The sequence below is a fragment of the Musa acuminata genome, chromosome BXJ3-1 (assembly GCF_036884655.1).
Source record: "Musa acuminata AAA Group cultivar baxijiao chromosome BXJ3-1, Cavendish_Baxijiao_AAA, whole genome shotgun sequence".
In the NCBI taxonomy this organism is placed as follows: domain Eukaryota; kingdom Viridiplantae; phylum Streptophyta; class Magnoliopsida; order Zingiberales; family Musaceae; genus Musa; species Musa acuminata.
The window spans coordinates 39,633,133-39,653,978 of record NC_088349.1 but is presented as its reverse complement, the minus strand read 5'-3'; the positions used below and the strand labels follow the sequence as shown (position 1 = coordinate 39,653,978).

Here is a 20,846-nt window from a genome sequence, read left to right as displayed (position 1 = left end):
TAGAATGTTTTTGATTTGGAGTTTAATTACGTTAGCTAAATAAAATTATAATAATTTTATAAATTTATGAAGTAGTGGAATCTATTTTAAGAACAATGTATCTCATATATTTTGGTTCTACCTTTTATAAACTCTTTTATACTCTTTATAAATATTTTCTAATCTACTTTATGGATTTCATAACTTATAAATTTAATTTAATTTTTTTGCTCTTTTATCCGTTCTAACACATTTTAATCAAAATTATGTCAAAAATAGCAAAAAATGACTTAAGGAAAATTAAATTGATATCTAATAACAACAACCTATATGATTATTTCTTGACAATACTATTACATTTTTAATAATTCATACTATATTTATTAAGATATTAATTAAAAGTATTATTTTATTATTTAATATATCATTATAGTCGTATTTGGTTTATTGATATTTTTTTATTTTCTTTTGATAAAGGGAGAGAAAAGTATCTCAGTCTTTTACATAATCTAGTGAAGTCATCATTTTCCAAGTAAAAAGAAAAAAATTAAAAGTTTTTCCAATGATCTTATCTTATAAATAAATATAATTTTATTAGTATTATATTTTAAAAATTAAAATTATGTAAAGATAATCTTGATATGCATAAAAGATATTTTAATGAAAGGATATCTCTTACAACAATATCAGTTATGACATTTAGGATACTTTTTAGGCTCTATAAATAGAATTGTAAATGGTTATAGTTTATTAATTCATATTTCAATACAATTTCTCCTCTTTATTTTTAAAAAATATTATTATTATTATTTTTTTGCCACTTGATATGCTAAGAGAGGCTAGTTAACTAACTCTATGATAATATTTATTTATGTTCGCACAGATAAGATGGATTAAATATTGAGATTCGAATCTCGATCAATCCGATATGTAAGGATGAGTTTTTCATATTAAGACATTGATTACATGTCTTTAAGTTCTTTCTAAACTTTATCTTTTATTTTTATTATTTTAATATCTTATTTGTTTCTTCATCAAAATTTGTATATCATTGTTTTGCTCCAACAATTTAAGATGAAATTTCAATGAATTTTGTTTAGAATAATAATAATAAATTAATATAATTAAAAATGATTAATTGTCATATTTTCTTAATAATTCAAGCATTTAACTATTTATCATCTAAATTGAGAATGATGCATTTACTTCTAGTTTTGTCTAATTGTTCATTGTCTGATCTTTGTTGGATTAATTAGATGCATAATTTATGTGAATGAATATTGTACTAAATTTAAAATTAAAAATAAGATATATTATAATTTGAGACTCAAAACCTAGTGTATTAATAAAAATATTATCAGTTTATAGATATTATTAAAAAATTTTCTTTTTTAGTGACAAATAAAAGAATATCAAATCTCATTATATTAATAATAATTTTAGTAGTTTAAAAACATTGCTTCGTACAAAAAAAATACCACGTCTTGTTTCTTTAACATACAAATTCTAAAAGAGTAAGGTACACGAAATTTAACGTAGATGATAGCTGTATATAACGGTGTGATGTCAAACTATCCGCTACGTAGATTGGGTAAATATAACGGAACGATTTTAGAATGTAACGCTTGGGCTGAGTGGCATCTATATAACCCGAGGGCCCACTCTGTTGCAATCACAACAACTTCTCTCCGGCGATCTCGTCGTTCTGCGAAGGTCGGAACTGCTCTCCGACGAACACGAACGGGCACAGCTGCGAGGGTCCTTCCCTTCGATTTTTATTGCGGTGATCTCATTCATTTCTTTTTTCTCCTGTTTCGTTTCGCTTGGTTCTTCATCCGTCGAAATTTTGATTCGGGTTCAGAATTTTTGTTGGTCTTGGGGTTCTGTTAATCGATTCTTGGTTGTCGACTTTTTTGTGGGAAGATCGATCTTTCTGGTTTTCTCGATCGTTTTTCGTCACCTAGCTAGTCTCGTTTTGGTTTCGATTGGAAAATATGTCTTCTTCGCGTTCTAGGCGTGTGGAGTACGACCGCTTCATCCCGTTCCGGTCGGCGATGGACATGGACTACGCACGCTTTGCCCTAACCGGGCCTTCGAGACCGCAGCATGATGGTTCGAGGGAATCCCCATCGAGCGTGGCGTACCAAAAGCTTCTTGACGAGTGCATTTTGAAGAACAGGTCTCGTATCCTCGCTTTCAAGACTGCACCTGAAGCGTCGGCCAGCAAGCTGCCCGAGTTTGACGAGCCCATTCGGCCGCAGAAGAAGCAGCAGAGGCGAATCCCTAAAGAACCAGAGAGGGTTTTGGTAATCCACGGCTTGTTGGATGATAATGTTTTGAATCTCCTCGACTGGGGAAGCAATAATGTGTTGGCGATTGGCCTTGAGGACGCAGTGTATCTCTGGGACGCTGCAGAAGAGTCGACTAAGCTTCTACAACCCGTAGAAGACAGAGGACCTATCACTTGCATCCGCTGGTCGCCAGACTGTGCAGTTCTTGCTGTCGCATTTGGCAATTCAGATTTATCCCTGATTGATCCAGCAACAGGACATGTCGTGGATGGGATGGAAGATGAGAACCAGGCCCCTGTTTTGTCACTTGCGTGGAGAAGTAATTCAATCTTGACAGTCGAAAGATTTGATGGCACTGTTGTTGATTATGACTTTAGGAAGGATGGCATGTTCATCTGTTTCTATAATGGGCATCGGCGTGGAGTTTGTAGTCTTAAATGGTCCGTGTTGTCAGGACGGTATTTGGTGAGTGGATGGCAGGACAAACTAGTGCACATATGGGATGCCTGCATGCCTGTCTCACGTGACCATCCACGTCAACGTCAATGGCTTCACAGGATCAGCAGCCACACTTCCATTGTGAAGGTCGTTGACTGGTGCCCAACTCGGAGCAACCTGCTGGCTTCTGGTGGAGGTTGCAATGATCATTGCGTTAAGTTTTGGAACACCGTTAACGGTGCTTGCTTGAACTCGATTGATGTTGGCTCTGAAGTTTGTGCATTGCTATGGGACAAAAACAAATCTGAATTACTGACCTTCCATGGTTCGCCGAACAATCAACTCACCTTGTGGAATTACCCATCCATGACGAGAGTGGCTGAGGTTTCCGGTCATTCATCCCGGGTTCTTTCCTTGGCTGGGAGTCCACTGGGAGGTGTAGTAGCTTCTGCAGCAGCAGATGAGACAGTCAAGTTTTGGAATATCTTTGAGACTCCCAAAATAACAAAACCTGAACTACCCTTTGCCCAATTTAATGTCATCATAAGATGAAAAGGTGGATAGGTGGAAATGATTAAGATTCCAAATGGAAGACTTCTCTAGTGCTTGGCATGAAGATCTGTTGTTGGTAACATTGCGATGGGAAGTTTCGTGGTGTCAAAGAGGCAGTACATTTTCATACAAGCGCATGGATTCGAGATCTTCAAATATGAGCGCAACCGCCTAAGGTAAGTTAGAAACCTTACAGCCTTTTACAGCATTTTAGTAGGCTCATTTACAACATGACTATCATTGCAGCTACGAGTCTGATTTTTGTTTCCTATTTATTGTTTATCATTTCATAGTTATCGATATGATTATTGCCCAATTGATGAAACATGTGGTCTATAATTTTTGCCCAATTGTTATAATCTAATTATGTGGTTTAAAGTGATTTTAATTTGCTTCTCTTATGTTTCTTTTTTGTAAGTTACTATCTTTGTCTCATTTTTGTTTGAGAATTTTTGTGCAGACTATATATTTTGTTGTGTATGCTAATCATGCATAATTAGATCAAACTGATAGATGCTTATTGTTTTTTTTCTTTTCTGAGTTCAGATTTCTTATGATATTCAATATGGCGTTGATATCACATGAAGACATCACATTGCACACCTAGAAGAGTGTTTGACAATCGAGAGATCTATGCATTATAAGAGTTAATTGCCTATGGCCTTATGTTTCTATTTTTTCTTTCCGACTATAAGTTTCCTATGATATAAGTTAAACTTAAGAATTTTATATTCTTTTAGGACTATAAAGAAACTTTGAAGATTGAACTGTGTAGCTCTATTGCTGTAATATGGCCTTAAGTATCACATGAAGATATCACATTGCCAAAACAAACTTTGAAGATTGAATCGTATAACAAACTTCAGATTTCCTTTTCCATATTTTTTTTAGTTGAGATTTCTTATAACATTCAATATGGCCTAGTTATCACATGAAGACATCACATTGCATATCTAGAAGTGTGTTTGACAATCGTGAGATCTATGCATTATAAGAGGTAATTGCTTATGACCCTATGCTTCTTTTTTATTTTCTAACTATAGGTTTCCTATGATATAAGTTGAACTTCAGAATTTTATATTCTTTTAGGACCATTAAGAAACTTTGAAGATTGAACTGTGTAGCTCTATTGCCAGATCAAAGTACTTTCACATGATGAATTTAAAATCTTGCTATGGTGTCTTTGCTAAATCTTTATTCACAGATACAAAGATATTAAAGCATCTTTGGATTTGCTTAGAGGGTGAAAATATGGAAACTTATGGTGTTGCACAACTATAATCATATTCAACAACTAAGAGATCTATGCATAATTTTGATCTAAGATGTAACTTCTTATCTCTTTATTTTTTGGGTGACTAAAGGTTCCCTAAAATATCCATTAGCCTTCAGATTTTTTATGTTCTTTTAGGACCATTCTAGAACCCGTGAAAACTTTTCTTTGGTGTAGATATTATTACACTACGGAGTACTTCATTTCACTTGAAATAATGTTTTTTTTATGTTTATTTGCATATACAAAGATACTAAAGCATCTCAGGATTTTGTTTAGGGGGTGAAATAATTTAGAAAATTGTGGAGTTGCAAAACTAGAATTGTGTTTGACAATCAAAAGACTGTTGTTCAACCACTCAGATATTGTTTAAAAAACTGTTCATGAAATGAATAATTTTCAATTTGAAATTTTTCGAAGATAAAGATAAGTTCAAGAGTGAAATCCAAGCCTAAAATTTTTTGTTTTTAGTAAGATGTGTCATAATTTCTATAGAAAGCAGTTATTCAACCTAAGAGAACTGCAAACCATAGTATATACCATAACAGTAAAGAGATACCAAACAAATAAATCTATGAGCTTGATAAAGGTGAGGCATTGTAATTCTGTTTATTATGTTTTTCCCTGTGAAATAAACAAAAATATCAAATTTATATGTCTTTCCATGAATAGATTATGTCTTCTGCAACATAGATACACTTCTGATCCTAAGATAGGGCTTGAAAAATGGTGTCAAATGGGATATAATGCAGTTCTAAAGTTTGGAAGTTAGCTTACTAGATCAACAGTTCATAAATGCTTCATTATAGTGATAGTGGAGTAGTTCGGGTCCTTCCGATTAACAAGATCTTCATTAAAGGTTTCGATTTAGATTTATCTTGCTGAATCAGCTGTAGTTGTAGCAGAGTGGTAGCAATGTTCATGAGCTTGATAGACAAGCTTGCTATGTTTCATATAAATGTTCACCAATTAATGACATGGCTACTATTTCAGTATTTTTTCAATTATGCTATTGTGGTCATTTACCACAAGTTTCAGCATCTAAGCACTATATCTGAAATTTGCCTTTGTAAGTATAACACCGACCTTTGAGTTGGTATTTCTTGTTTCCAACTTCCCTATTTGTTTACTGAGATTAAGGTAGCAGTAGCGGTTGTGATTATTTATTGCGATTCCAGTAATATTACATGTGGTACCAAGTTTGAATTTGACACGATAATTCCGATTGATTTATTTAAGTCATCATTTTTTTTAATAATCTATTCATGATCTTGTTGGTTGTAATGGAGAGACAAATTGAATATTCGGTAAGCATTTGAAATTTCCATCACCAAAGTTACCATCCCTTCCAACACCTCTACCGTTGTGCCCCTTGCCATCATCATATATATCTTGTAAACTATCATTGGCCTTATGGACAAGGCTAATGTGGTAGAGATTGACGATCCTCAGAAAGCTCCAGAGCTTGATCGAGACAAACAAGAAGCTGCAGTGAAGCTCATGGCCAAAGGTGCGTGCACCCTTTGCAACACGGGGAAGGTGCATATACAACCTTCTTTTTCTCTTGATTAATAGTTGTTGGTGTTTGAATTATAAAACTAGAAATCAGTTTTATGTTGTGAAATTATGCATTTTTTTATTGATGCGCATATGGTTAGCTCACCCTTATTATCCAGAATAATAATTATTTATACTGGTCAAATTTTGTTAATCTCCTCTCTGTTTCAAATGGTCTGAATATTTCGTACCTGATGTGGAGCCATCCATAAAAGATCCTTCTACTAGGTGCTTGTTAGTGTTTGACTTGAAGCCTCACACTTTGAATATAAATTTGAGAGAATTTGTAACATGAATGGACAACTAGTTTACTTTTTTTTCCCCAAAAGTGGATGACTTTATATAAAATCTCCAAGCTGATATGCTAGACATTGTTTGTCATAAATGAACTAACAAAATGAAAGAAAGTCAGAAGAACTCACAAGACTGAATGTTACATCTTTGGACAATGTATCATTCGAACTAGAAGCTCAACTTAAACACACACTTTTCCTTCATTTGAATTAATGAATTGGTCCTCCCCTCTTTTTCTGTGCTTTCTGAACTTCTTAATGAAATATTTCAAATTGTTTTGAAGAGTTCAATTATTCCAAGAATTACTTCAATGCATTTTAGTGATATACTAAGTGAACTGGTTTTGCAAAAAACTTAGAAGTCATCTGTTATTTTTTTGTTGAGCCTGCAGATGGATTTTAAGAAGGAATATAGACACCATTTTTAAGTTCCATCATATTTTTTCCTCTTTTTCCCCTTTTCCTCCATAAATTTACAGTAAGGGTCTTTCCATAATTGTCAATATTATAACAAATGTTAACTATTATTCATAACCGTCAATATTTTCAGCTTCATACAATGAGATTTTGCCTAATGTCACTGATTATAGATTAAGTTGTTTGCAAATTGTTTCATGCTTAAAGATATTTCACCTCCAACAATTTTCTCATAGATTGACATTTGTGATGCTTCAGTTATATGTTGAGGCTTACCTTTCATTCATGTTATGATTAAGGCACATTGTTTTTTTTTATCATTCAGGGACAAAGAGACTTAGAGCATTGATGTTTCATTTACTGGAATTTGAGAATCAGGTTCAAGTATCCTTTCTTTGTTGAATATTTTGGTTACTCCTTTACTAGAAAGTATCTATGGTGGTTTCTCAAATTTTATCATTGAAAAGTCTACTGCACTAATTAATTCTCTTTCTTGTCTAACTTCTGGCCTGCCTCTTAACATTTTGTAATCTTTTTATCAAATTAGTTATAATTACTAACAAAGAATTGTGACTTCTATTAGTCTTTCTGTTATGTAAGAAAGAAAAAAAGAGATCTTATCAAATACTGGATTGCATTCTAGATATTGCTCTTCTATTACAGATCATTCATCAATAATATTTTTAGACATGTTTCGATTCCTTTAGACTTTGTTTTTTCTCCTTTTGTTATATTATTCATCAATAATAACATTCCATAATCTTTCGAACAAATTAGTTGTCATTACTCATTACTAACAAAGAATTGTGACTTCTATTAGTCTGTCTGTTCCATAAGAAAGCAAAAAAAAAGACCTATCAAATTCTGGAATTGCATTTTAGATACTTCTCTTTATTATAGATCATTCATTGATAATATTTTTAGACACATTTTGATTCCTTTAAACTTTGTTTTTTCTCCTTTATTTGTGTGTTTTTCACTTTGCACTATTCTGACTATATATTCTGTAGCTGATATTTAACTAATCGTTTTATCATTTAAAAATTGACAATTTATCATATTAATAATATAGGTTTTCCTACCTTGTTGGATTTGCATGTAAAGGTATTGAACATAATACCTTCGCTGTTGATGAGTCACTTAAAGACTTCGCACGATTAGCTGTCGGACTTTCAGTTGTTGGCTCCACTTTTCAAAATTGTTTTTTTTCCCACATTTGAACATGAGGCAGCAAATAGTTTCCTCATTGCTCTAAGTATGCATTTCTAGATGTCAAGAATTTATGAGTATATTATTGCTTTGGTTGTCATGAACAAGGTTCGCAATATTGTACCGTACTGGTGTTTCGACCTGGGCTCGGTAGGTACGGTACGGTGTACCGACCGGTACCCCCTGGTGCACCAAGCGGTACACCTAATTTCAGTCCGTTAAACCCTCCGAAAATACCTGAAAATAAAAAAAAAAGTTAGGATAGGGTTTTCAAGTTATAAATAAATATAGTAATAGTATAAATTTAGCAAAATCAATGTAAATTAGGTAAGAATAGTATTACATATCTTTTTCGAGCTTTGAGGTAGTTTTGTTCGAGGTTCGTATTTCAGCCCGTTATAGATTGAAATATCTACAGAAAAATCATTTGAATTGTTAGACTATTTTATAACAATATAAACTCTAAAATTCAAATTAATTAAATAATTACATATGTAGATATACCTGATTGTTGATTTTACCACCAAAACGAATGACGAGTCTCCACCTAATCTAACATTGACTCTGAATCTTCGTTGTAGAATTGGAGGTCAATGTGATCAATATGATTCAAATATGTAATTTTAATCCAATATGATTTAAATTATGATAAAATCATCATTTATCTACACTAATTATACGATTAACATAGTTAATTTTTCACTAATTACGTCTCTTTCAACACTATAAACATGACAAATACCCTAATAGGTATTAAAGACATTGAATTGATATAAAATCGAATAAATTTTGATTAAATCATCATTAAAATGACTAATCACAGCATTAAATAACTTTAAATAAAACTTAATTAAACTTAGTTTACTATCATAAATATTATTCAATATTTAATATGCATGAAACACACTAATCATAATCTTAAAGATCTTAATTACTCTCTAATTAAAGAAATCGAATACATACCTCTTGATTAAAAAGCTCTTTCTTTTAATCTTTCCAAATTAGCCTCGATTGAATTCATAAATCGTTGTTTTGTAGAGTTTAGGAGAGAAAAAAAAGTTTGAGAGAGAGTTTAAGAGAGTATAATGAAATAGGGGAGAATAATGACTTAAATATAATGAGAAAGGGCTCCAACGGTCAAATTGACCGTTGGAGCACTATAGCACTGCTATAGTGTGGTAATGACCGTTGGAGCACTGTAGCACTGCTATAGTGTGGTAACGATCGAAATCGACCGTTACCGTTCGATATTACATCGTATCGTTCGATACGAGATTTTTTTGAATGTACCGCCCGATAGCGGGCGGTCTGCTAATTTCTTGCACTAACTCAGACAAACATAGTTCACTCGATCAAGGATCTCTGCTAATTTCCTTGTCATCAAACACCTATTGCATCAATGATAACATGTCTCCTTAGTTTTGATGTAATGCATTACTTAGCTTTTAAGGAATGAACATTTTGATTTTTTTTAAAATAGATGTAATTGAAATAAAGTTTACAAAAGGTAGAATATGGTGATTAGGAATACTTGTTAATTGGCTAAAATATGTTAATTGTTGCCATTTTGTGTGTCCTCATTAAGAATTAATTATAAAAAATATAGTTATCATTTAATAAATATAAGGCATTGTTAGAGATTACATTTTAGAGGAAGGGAGATGCATAGTTGAAAAGGTCATTTTATAAATATAAAGCAGTATTGGAGCTCAAATTTTAGCGCAAGAGAAGCATAGTTGAGATTTGAAAAGATCTACCAAGTTTTCTTTCTAGTCTAAAATATCACATTCTAAATAAAGACCTTAATGATGTTTGATGATGTCTATAATCTATTGTTTGGACTCTGGATTATAGTATCTCTTTCTCATTCATTCAAATTTGTTAATGATAAAAAATGACTAACAACTTGTTTGTATACCAGGCGGAACATGTTGGTATACTATCTTATATACCAGTACCATACTACTCTGATATATTATTGAAATCGATATCGTACTGAGATTGAAATGAATAAAAATATCAAATTTACATGTCTTTCCATGAATAGACTAGGTCTTCTGCAACATAGATACACTTCTGATCCTAAGATAGGGCTAGAAAACTGGTGCCAAATGGGATATAATGTAGGTTCTAAATTTTGGAAATTAGCTTACTAGATAAATAGTTCACAAATGCTTCATTATGGCGATAGTGGAGTAGTTCGGGTCCTTCCGATTAACAGGATCTTCATTGAATCTGAAGGTTCTAATTTGTGATTGTTTCAGTCTATGGGATTTATCTTGCTAAATCAGTTGTAGCTGTAGAAGAGTAGTAGCAATGTTCATGAGCTTGATAGACAAGCTTGTTATGTTTCATATAAATGTTCACCAATTAATGACATGGTTACTATTTCAGTATTTTTTCAATTCTGCTATTGTGGTCATTTACCACAAGTTTCAGCATCCAAGCACTATATCTGAAATTTTCCTTTTGTAAGTATAACACCGACCTTTGAGTTGGTATTTCTTGTTTCCAACTTCCTTATTTGTTTACTGAGATTAAGGTAGCAGCAACGGTTGTGATTATTTATTGTGATTCCAGTAATATCACATGTGGTACCAAGTTTGAATTTGACATGATAATTCCGATTGAATTATTTAAGTCATCATTTTTTTAATAATATATTGATGATCTTGTTGGATGTAATGGAGAAACAAAATGAATATTGGGTAAGCATTTGAAGTCTCCATCACCAAAGTTACCATCCCTTCCAACACCTCTACCTCTGTGCCTCTTGCCATCGTCATGTACATCTTGTAAACTATAATTGGCCTTATGGACAAGGCTAATGCAGTAGAGATTGATGATCCTCAGGAAACTCCAGAGCCTGATCAAGACAAGCAAGAAGCTCATGGCCAATGGTGCATGCATCCTTTGCAAGAAGGGGATGGTGTATATATCAAGGTTCGCAATACCGTATCGTACCGGTATTTCGACCTGGGCTCGGTACTGGTACGGTACAGTATATCGAGCAGTACACCCAGGTGTACCGAGTACTGTAGCACTGCTACAGTGCTACAGTACACTCGGACCGATAACAGTCGGTCCGCGTACCGACAACCTGTCGGACCGGTACGTACCACCTGTACCGGGCGGTATGGCTCGGTACGACAGACCCTGGTATATATAACCTTCTTTTTCTCTTGATTAGTGGTTATTGGTGTTTGAATTGTAAAACTAGAAATCAGTTTTATGTTGTGAAATTATGCATCGAAGAACAAGAGAATGAATGTCTGACAAATTACCAATGAGATCATCTAGTATTTTTTTTATTAATGCACATATGCTTAGCTCACCCTTGTTATCCAGAATAATAGTTATTCATACTGGTCAGATTTTTTTTGTTTCCCTCGTGTTTCAAATGGTTTGAATATTTCATGCTTGACGTGGAGCCATCCAGAAAAGATCCATCTACTAGGTGCTTGTTAGTGTTTGACTTGAAGCCTCCCACTTTGGATAAAAATTTGAGAGAATTTGTACATGAATGAACAACCAATGTACTTTTTTTTTCCCAAAAGTGGACAAATTTATATATCCAAGCTGATATGCTAGATATTGTTTGTCAAAAATGAACTAACAAAATGAATGAATGCAGGAAGAACTCGTAAGATTCTGAACGTTTACATCTTGGGGCAATGTATCATTCGAACCAGAAGCTTAGCTTAAACACACACTTTACCTTCATTTGAATTAGTGAATTGGTCCCCCATCTCTCTCTGTTAAGCCTTCTGAATTTGTTAATGAAATATTGCAAATTGTTTTGAAGAGTTCAATTATTTCAAGAATTACTTCAATGCATTTTATTGGTATACTAAGTGAACTATTTTTCCAAAAAATTTAGAAGTCATATGTTAATTTATAAGTAAAACAAAGGGACGTCGCTTGTTTTTTTGCCCGCGTGGGAGAAGAAACCCTCCCCCCGCACCAAAAAGGGTGACGAGGCAATCGCCCCTTTTTATGTTATATATATATATATATATATATATATATATATATATATATATATATATATATATATATATATATATATATATATCAAATGTACCTCTCGGTATACAGTACCATATTGTACCGAGCAAATCTCAAAACTCCGATATGGTATGAAATTTCAATCCTTGTCCTGAACATACATTTATTATTCATTATAATCCTTGTCCCGAACATATATTTGTTATTCATTATAAGTTTTTGGCTTTTGTATATTGGATCTTAAGTTGCTAAACTAAAAATGTATGTATTGGAATGAAATCCTACATAAACAAGATGTCTAATTAGTTTATGTCAACTAATCTAGACAAAAGTAAATAAATAATGGGTCGGACGGATAGTTTACATTATATGATTCAAGTTTCAAAAATTCTATATATTCTTGCAAAACTCTTAGGATATGCCGAAATAAAAGTTGCAATTGATCACAACAAGAAAAAAGATATAACTTAATTCCTCGATGGTGTGACAAAATTTGAACATTTTTTTTGCATTACAATATATGTCTCTTTAACTCAAGTCCATGATAGTGTAATCAATTTAATTGTCTTCTTTTATATAAATTATTATCTGAAAGAGTCTTCCCATATTTTCTTAATTTTTGATTTTTTTTATTTTAGTACACTTGTTAATGGAGCTATCTCTTGATCTTCCAAGGCATTCCCTCATTAAGATATTAGGACAAGCTACCCAATTGATATATGGATCTGAAAATTGAATAAAAGTTGCATAAAGATTGCATCTTTCATGAAACAAATAGGATAAATATTTATATAATTGGGTTTCCTTACCACAAATGGAGTACCAATAGACTAGGTTAATTAAATGTTCTCACCTTGAACGTTAGGCAGGAGGCAAGGTTAGGAGGAACAAATTTAAATGGATAAATTTATCTTATATAAGTATGTGTTAGACGTAAATAAATTTTTGCTTAGTTGTAAACAAGATGAAACATGTTCAATCTAGTAGAGTTATTATGTTGATGTGAATGCCTCAATCGAGAACTTCATTTTCTCTGGGATTTTCTGCATTGGAAGTCGTTGTGTCATAGGTTAGTGATATGTTCAGAGATAGCTATGCTTAATTTCCCCCTTTCTCCACCAAAATCACAGCCATAGAGAAAACAAACTTTCTTATGTTTTTATGTGTTGGCAAAAAAATGTTTCTCATTGTTAGGTTTAAAAAAGCGAGTAGTGCCATGATTCAAAGGCCTCTTTGTTGTCTAATTAGATAGAAGTATACTTATTTTTTGGATCTACAATTGTCACTTTTAAATTCCTTCTAGGTGTTTCAATTTTGATCTTTCTCAAAGAAAATTAGTTTCTTTACTTGATTTCTTGTTATGAGTACCAATGTTTCTAACACCGCCAATGTCGGTCCCAAGCCCAAATGAAAAAGGTGGAGGGTTGCTTAAGGCCATAAAAAGCCAGTGTTGAAAACATGTTAGTACTCATAAGCATGATCCTAACTGTTTCATGGTAAGACTAGTTCGTCACAATAAATTGATGCAACATATATTGACCTCTCTAGTTATTATGAGAAATAGAGTTTTCTGTTCCTAATTCTAACATTTAAAGTGCCCATTAGTTCTTTAAATCAAGGTCTGTAATACCGAATGATACTGCTCGTACCGAGCGGTACATACCGGTCCGTCAATAGACCAGTACACGGACTGCCCGCTACCGAGCGGTACCATCAATTAAGGCATTATCATTATCGATTGAGGTGTTATTATCGACAGTGATCGAGGGAGAAGAAAGAAGAGGGAGAAGATGAAGAAAGAAATAGGAAAAAAAGGTAGAACCTGGATGTCACCTCTCTCCTCCTCGTCTGTCGACGACTTCTCATCTGTGCGCGGGAGAAGAGGCATATACTTATGGGGCGGAGAGAAGTGAAGATTTTTTTTTTCTTCTCTTCTTGGGCAATGTCGCCTCGGGCATCATTGCAATATTTTTGTTTTTTAGATGTCGTAATTTTTTTTTATCTGCGACGTCGCCCCGCATAGAGGTAAACTGTGCGGTTTACCTATATATATATATATATATATATATATATATATATATATATATATATATATACACACACACACAACGGTATACCAAAATATACCACTCGGTATATAGTATCATACCATATCGAATAAGTCTTGAAATTTTGGTATGGTACAAAATTTCAATCCTTGATTTAACTGACTTCTTTTATGGACTAACATGCAAATATCGGGACTGTGTAACTTATATATCATGAACTAGCTTTGTCCATAATGTGAGTTACTCATCTAAGAAACCAACAAGTATGCTTTCTATGGATGATAATTGTTAGGACGGGAAACCACAGCATTTGGATAAGGTTCTTAACGGTGAAATTTTATAGGTTGGATCAAGGTATGCAATATCGTACCGTATTAGTATTTCGAGGTTGGCTCGGTATGGTACAATACCGTATACCGAGCGGTACGCTAGGGTGTACCAAGCGGTACACCTAATTTAGGTGTAAGACCCTCCAAAAATACCTAAAAATAAAAGAAAAGGTTAGGATAGGATTTTTAAGTTAGAAATAAATATAGTAATAGCATAAGTTTAGTAAAATCAATGTAAATTAGGTAAAAATAGTATTACATATTTTTTTCAGGCTTTGAAGAATATCTTATGCAAGGTTCGTATTTCAGTTCAGTACGGATTATCCTTATGTAAACATACCTCTTGATTTGAAAGTTTTTCCTCTTAATCTTCCTAAATTAGCCTAGATTCAATTCACAAATCGTTGTTTTGTAGAGTTTAGGAGAGCACAAATGTGAGAAAAAAAGAGTTTGAGATAATTTAAGAGAGTATGAGAATGTAATGGAGTGAAATAAAGGAGAAGAAGGGTTTAAATACCATAAGAAAGGGTTCCAACGCTCAATTTGACCATTGGAGCACTATATCACTATTACCGAGTGATTTTAAATATTTCTTCCTCTTACTGTAGCATTGTAGCACTCTAGCATGTTCTGTCTGGTAGCGGACGGTTCGCGTACCGGTATGTCGTCGGATTGTTACGTATCGCCCGTACCGGGTGGTACCATTCTAAATTGGTTGGATCAAGATTGACAATCCTTAGAACATGATGAGATAAACTACTCCACTCTATTTGACTTTGTGAACTAAAACTTGATGGTTAATTTTTTTTTTTAACTTTTTATTGGCAGCTGCAATGACATATATGAATCTCCAATTGAATTGTGAGAGACACGATGACTATGCTGGTCCATTTCTCAAAGGATTTGGACTGCCATTTATAAGGACAAGTCTCCACATTGTTAGCTACAGATGTTCTTCTGTTTCTTCTTTGCATTTTGTTCTGTAATATTTTGTGTCAAACATTGAAATAATTATAGATGATGTGTTCCATATTACTTAATAGAAATTCTTTTGCTTTTTGGCTTTCCACGTGTTCAAAAGTGTTCTTTCTTAGTTTAGAGGATTCCACAATAAGTTTATGAAGAAACTAATGTTAATTAAATTATTTTTTCATGCATATTATGTGAATGGATATGGTTTCTTATCAAATCAATTTACAACCTGATTTGGCAATTTTGTACTTGAATAGTTGGGTGTGTCTTCAATATTTGATGAAATTGTTAAAACTAAAGTAACCAGGCACATGCAACCTACTGATTACTTGAGCTTGTTTGGGGAAGAATTCAAATGAACTGAATATTATTGGGATGCTTCTAATTTGAATGTCTTGGATATATCTGCAGCGGAAGAAGGCAGTCCTCATGTCTTATTTGGATGTGCTTCACAAGTATGTTCTAAATTATCACCTACCCTATAATGTTTTTTAAACTAATTATCCTGTTTTTTTTCCTATTGGAATAACTTTTAGCCACCAGGATTCTGCTTCTGTAACTAAATTGTCGAGTGTTTACATTCTTTTATAATGAATAGATAGCCTCTCCTGTTCTGCAAATTGGCTAACAGTAATTCAAATTTTTGGTCCCTATTACCACTTATACAAGCACTACTTCCAGGTGAAATGTCTCTGTTTTAAGTTAAAACTTTTAACACCTTTTACTAGTTTATATATTAATTAATTTGGATGGATTCTGATTTCCTTTCATTTGATGGCACGTCTTCCTCCAATTAGCCTACTAAATCAAGTTGATGATAGTTTTTCTTTGTGGAAACATCCTTCTGTCCAGCATGCTCTCTCTCAGGTTCAGCAGTGATGCATCTGGGTGATATACGTTACATGCATTTGTATTCTTATCAAAAGTCTCAACAATTCATATTAATCTGTTGTTGCAGATAATAATAATGTCATTGTCATCTTCTTAATGCTTGTGCGGTCTATCTGTCTTCATTCTTATCATCTCGTGTTTGTTGGTTTCATACCAAGTTTAATTATGAATAGACAACTTACTTTTTGGCTTTCTAAGTAAGCATTTATTTTTCAATCTTCAAGCAAAAGCAGCATGTGTATTGATTGATTTATGCTTTGGACCATTATCACCATGGATATATACAATTACTGCAAAGGTTTCATCTTTTCCCATAATAAGTCTACATATTAAGTCAACAACTTGTATTTTTGTAACAGCATCGACCCTTTTTCAGGTTGATCTTGCAATTGAACTTCCGGAGGACCTTTTGGTGTTATTCAAGTAATTTCATCATTCTTCTTATTTTTATTACTGTTATGAAGGCTTAATTCTTTATTATAATGAATGCTCGTTTGGTTGGTTGGTTGGTTATGAAGTCATGGATACAAGTGCAAGATATTGATATTATAGATATGGGCATGTATCAATGTATAATGTTTACTATTTAATGTGACAAAATGTGGTATTTATTTAATGTTAGAATAGGTAGATGTATATAAATCATGATTCATGATAATTAACCTATTCATCATGAAAATATAAAAATAATGTTTGGTGAATTATCTAACATAAGCAATTAAAACTATCTATGTTTGATGAGTACTTGATCATTTCTTGGTGCAAATCTGACCTTTTTTGTGGTCAATACATTGTGATTTATTGTGGATGATCAAATTGTCAATCATTAATTTTCTCGTGAAATAATCTTCTCATTTTGAGAAAAATGTTATTTGATTTAAACATCATAGTCCTAGCATAACAAAGACTATGAAGTTCATAGGCAATTTGTTCTGCTGTGGTATAATATTTGATGATGATTGTTCAGATGGCAATTAGTTTCACCATTTGATGATGTATGATAATATTTCAAGTTTGCCAGCAGTGGTTGATGATTGTCGAATTATGTCATGCTAGTATAATACTAGCATGGTGTTTGGTTTTATACCAAGGATGTCCCTGAACACACAATCAAGCACAAGGCTTGTTCCAGCCATATGTTTTAACCGTGCTGATCGGCATGTATTGTACTGACATGTCCATCCTGATGAACTAAAAAAACACTTTCTATGACCTATCATAGATGTTATTTTTTGATCCATCTATTACCTTATTGTGAAGATTCCAACAATATCAGTCATTTGTACACTTGAATAAAACCTTGATCTCTTGAATTTGATCATGATCATGATAGTAGTTATTGTGAAACTGAAAATTTTGTCTGTTGGATTGTAGTTTTCCATTTTTTCTAGAGTGCCAATAAAGAACCTACTGTTTGAGTGTTCTGATGATACAACTATGACACAGCCTTGTACAGAGTTCTTTGGAGTGTTGTGCTCAACTCTTATGGGACTTTTATGGACCAATATAACTACTGTTGTGGCTTGGAAAGCTATATATTTCTTAATGGGTAGTAGATTATTTTTTACATGTTTCTTAGATACCAATATACACTTAAAATATACATTTCAAATCCTGTGAATGCAAGTCTTTTAGTTCTAGTTACTGTCATTTAGTACTTTTTAGTTCATGAACCCTGTATGTGACATCCATCTTTCATCTGTGTGTGCTCTAGAAATTATGAATTTCATCACAATGCCCCAGTTATTATCCAATTTCACTAACAGTTATGTCCATGATACATCTTGACTCTATGATTTCGCAGGGCTGATTTTATCAAGATTACAAAATAGGATAATAAGTTGTATCACATATTATAATTTATAGACTGGCCAAGGACCTTGCATTTGATTAGGTACTAAGATCTTACTGATACTTATTGCATTATGATCTTAATTTTTTACTGATTTCATCAGGCTTTTTTTGGATATGCACAATTGGTCAAAAAAAAATCAGTTGGGTCCTAATGCAATACCTTGTTTCTGTGGCATGTATCTAGCAAAAGGTTTTAGTATGAAAATGTCTCTTTGTGAGTTCCACACATTGCAGCTACCAACATGCATGTGACAGCTCTCTTGCACACTTTCACTATGTTGTTTCTAAGAGTAATGAAGTTTTAGCTCCTGATTGTTTTTAAGATACAATAAAACATTTTCTTTATGGAACCATATATTCTAACTTCTAAGAACCTACAATGGAATATTTTTAGTGTCACATTTTCTGCAGGCACATTTGACGAAAAGAGCATTTCCTGTTATTTACTTATGGTGGATCATGTTTCTTATGTAGGATAAGATTTTTTTCATGCAACTTTTATGCATGGAACAATAAGGATCCTACCTGTGAATTTGGAATTAGCTATGGTTGGTTTATTCAAATCCTGCAAGTCCTTTAGTTCTAGTCATTATCATTTAGTACTTTTTAGTTCATGAACCCTATATGTGACATCCATCTTTCATCTGTGTGTGCTTAAGAAACTATGAATTTTGTCACAATGCCCCAGTTATTATCGAAATTCTATCCACTTCCTCTTGAATAAAAATTCAAGAAAAGGAAAAAAAAATCTTGATACACTTCCGTATGACAGATTATGCACTTATTTTCATGCTTTATGTTTGATTGACTTTGTTCATAATGTCCCTACCAGGTGTTTTCATAATCTGCTAGTCATGCTTATGTTGCTTTGAAGCAAGGTATACAATTTGAATGGTACCGCTCGGTACGGGCGGTACGTACCAGTCCGATAGGTTATTGGTATGCGGATTGTCTGTTACCGCCCGGCACAGCTCGGTAACGGTCGATTTCGACCCTTTCTCATGTTTTTAAACCCTTCTTCTCTCCTATTTCACTCCATTTTATTCTCACTCTCTTAAACTATCTCAAACTTTTTTTTTCTCATATTTGTGTTATCCTAAACTCCATTACACCTAAATTAGGCGTACCGCTTGGTATGCCATACCGTACCATACCGAGCCAACCTCGAAACACCGGTATGATATGGTATTTCAATCCTTGCTTTGAAATATATCTTGCTGGCCTTGTCTGGGCATATGGATGATGTTTGCTGATCTATATAGCAAGTCTGGTGGTGGCTTTGTTAGCCTGCAAGTTCTTGTTAATTAAAAGAAGGATTTTCTATATTGTTCATTATCTTCAATTTCCTGTTAGTGATTAAGTTCTTAAGATCAAGCTTGTGAGTTGTTCTAAGTTGAACTAATTCTCTTTATCATCAACGAACTATTGTTCTTTAGGTCCACATTAAAAGAAAGCTTAGCAAGGAGGAACGACTGGCCCTGGTAAGAGCTGGGAGGGAGGATAGAGGAAAGTATCAGGCCAGAACTGCTGTGAAACAAAAAAAGGTTAGCCTGTATTGGATTTACGACATGTTACGTGACAATTTTTTGTTTTTAGTGCAGATTAAAATATAGTGGCATTCCTATATTTTATGATACACATCTTGCCTATGTTCCTTTAAAGCTCGCAATTGGTTTCCTTCAGTACTTTTGGTTTGCTTTTTCAAAAGCTGTTATTTTAACATCCTGCGCTTTAGTCTTCAGAGCATCTGGTACACTTCTGATCTGCATTTCAACTAAGGTGATAATATTCTTTAATTATCCCCCAAGTGGAATGTAGATCCTGTTCTTCTCTGCCTCCTTTTGCCTTTCCTATGTTGGTTGGCAGTCTGCAAAATTTTAACACAATGGAAAGGATCGCCTGCCACCCCCCATCTCCCTACTGCAAATCAAAGCTTCCTCTCTGCCTTCTTTTGCTTTTCCTTCCCCTTCATTAGTCATTCTCTTCTCAGTGTCTACATTAACCAGGCACCTTGTTTTGGAATTAATAGACTGATTGCTTATCTGCGATTTGTTGACAGACGGGTGGTCTAAGCAATCGCCAAAAGGAACATAAAAAGAAGATGCCTCTTTCTGCCAAAAGAGAAAAAAGTAGCTCGCTCTAGGCAGGAGAAAAACCAGCGGCAAAGGCGGTCAGGCAAGCAGTTCCAGGGAAGGAAAGCATGGAAGTGACAAAATTTCATAGCTTCGTAAAGTGACAAGATTTCGTAAAATTTTGACCCCATGCAGTTTCTTCCATTAGAAAATTTCATTTCAAAAGTTATGATTTCTGCTTAGAATTTTGATTTATTTTCTTCTGTTGTGTAAATCTTTAGCTGATTTCAGATGAGCTATATGTAAATCAAAGCTGCCTTTTGTCTTAGTTGAATGCTGTTGCAAGGAAATAGAGCAACAGATTTTATTGATTGTGTTTCAATGCATCCATTCATGTGCGACAGATTTCCTAGAAGAGTTGGTCAATCTTTCACGGTTGCATGTACAAGTCACATTATTATTAAAATACAAGATTAAAAACAATAATTATTAGCATGTTGTATTTATTATTATGAATTCTATTGCAGGATATATGCCTCTTCAGATATTAAGATCCTCTTCCAGTTAACATTTATTTAAAAAACTCAATTTGAGGTAAAAAGTACTGATTTAGATTTAACCTTTTTTAAAATTCTTATCTCTATATGTCTATCTATCAATTCT

At 33.4% G+C, this 20,846-nt stretch overlaps 1 protein-coding gene across 5 annotated transcripts; it reads left to right on the top strand.

Annotated features, from left to right (window-relative positions):
- The first annotated feature begins 1,678 nt into the window (after positions 1-1,678).
- On the top strand, positions 1,679-20,565 carry LOC135628690 (cell division cycle 20.2, cofactor of APC complex-like). Of its 5 annotated transcripts, XM_065135504.1 has the most exons (7): positions 1,679-3,436; positions 3,807-6,043; positions 7,126-7,178; positions 15,778-15,821; positions 16,634-16,680; positions 19,548-19,655; positions 20,171-20,565. In XM_065135504.1, exon 1 carries the CDS (start codon positions 1,974-1,976, stop codon positions 3,258-3,260), a length of 1,287 nt encoding a protein of 428 aa, XP_064991576.1. In that variant the 5' UTR covers positions 1,679-1,973; the 3' UTR covers positions 3,261-3,436; positions 3,807-6,043; positions 7,126-7,178; positions 15,778-15,821; positions 16,634-16,680; positions 19,548-19,655; positions 20,171-20,565. The 5 variants fall into 3 exon arrangements, with proteins under 5 accessions (XP_064991576.1, XP_064991575.1, XP_064991579.1 ...); XM_065135503.1 differs by having other exon boundaries at positions 1,679-6,043; XM_065135505.1 differs by lacking the exons at positions 19,548-19,655; positions 20,171-20,565 and adding an exon at positions 18,062-19,524 and having other exon boundaries at positions 1,679-6,043.
- Positions 20,566-20,846: the final 281 nt, after the last annotated feature.

Excerpts from the sequence above, each read along its gene's own strand:
- LOC135628690 (XM_065135504.1), top strand. The coding sequence starts at position 1,974 with ATGTCTTCTTCGCGTTCTAGGCGTGTGGAGTACGACCGCTTCATCCCG.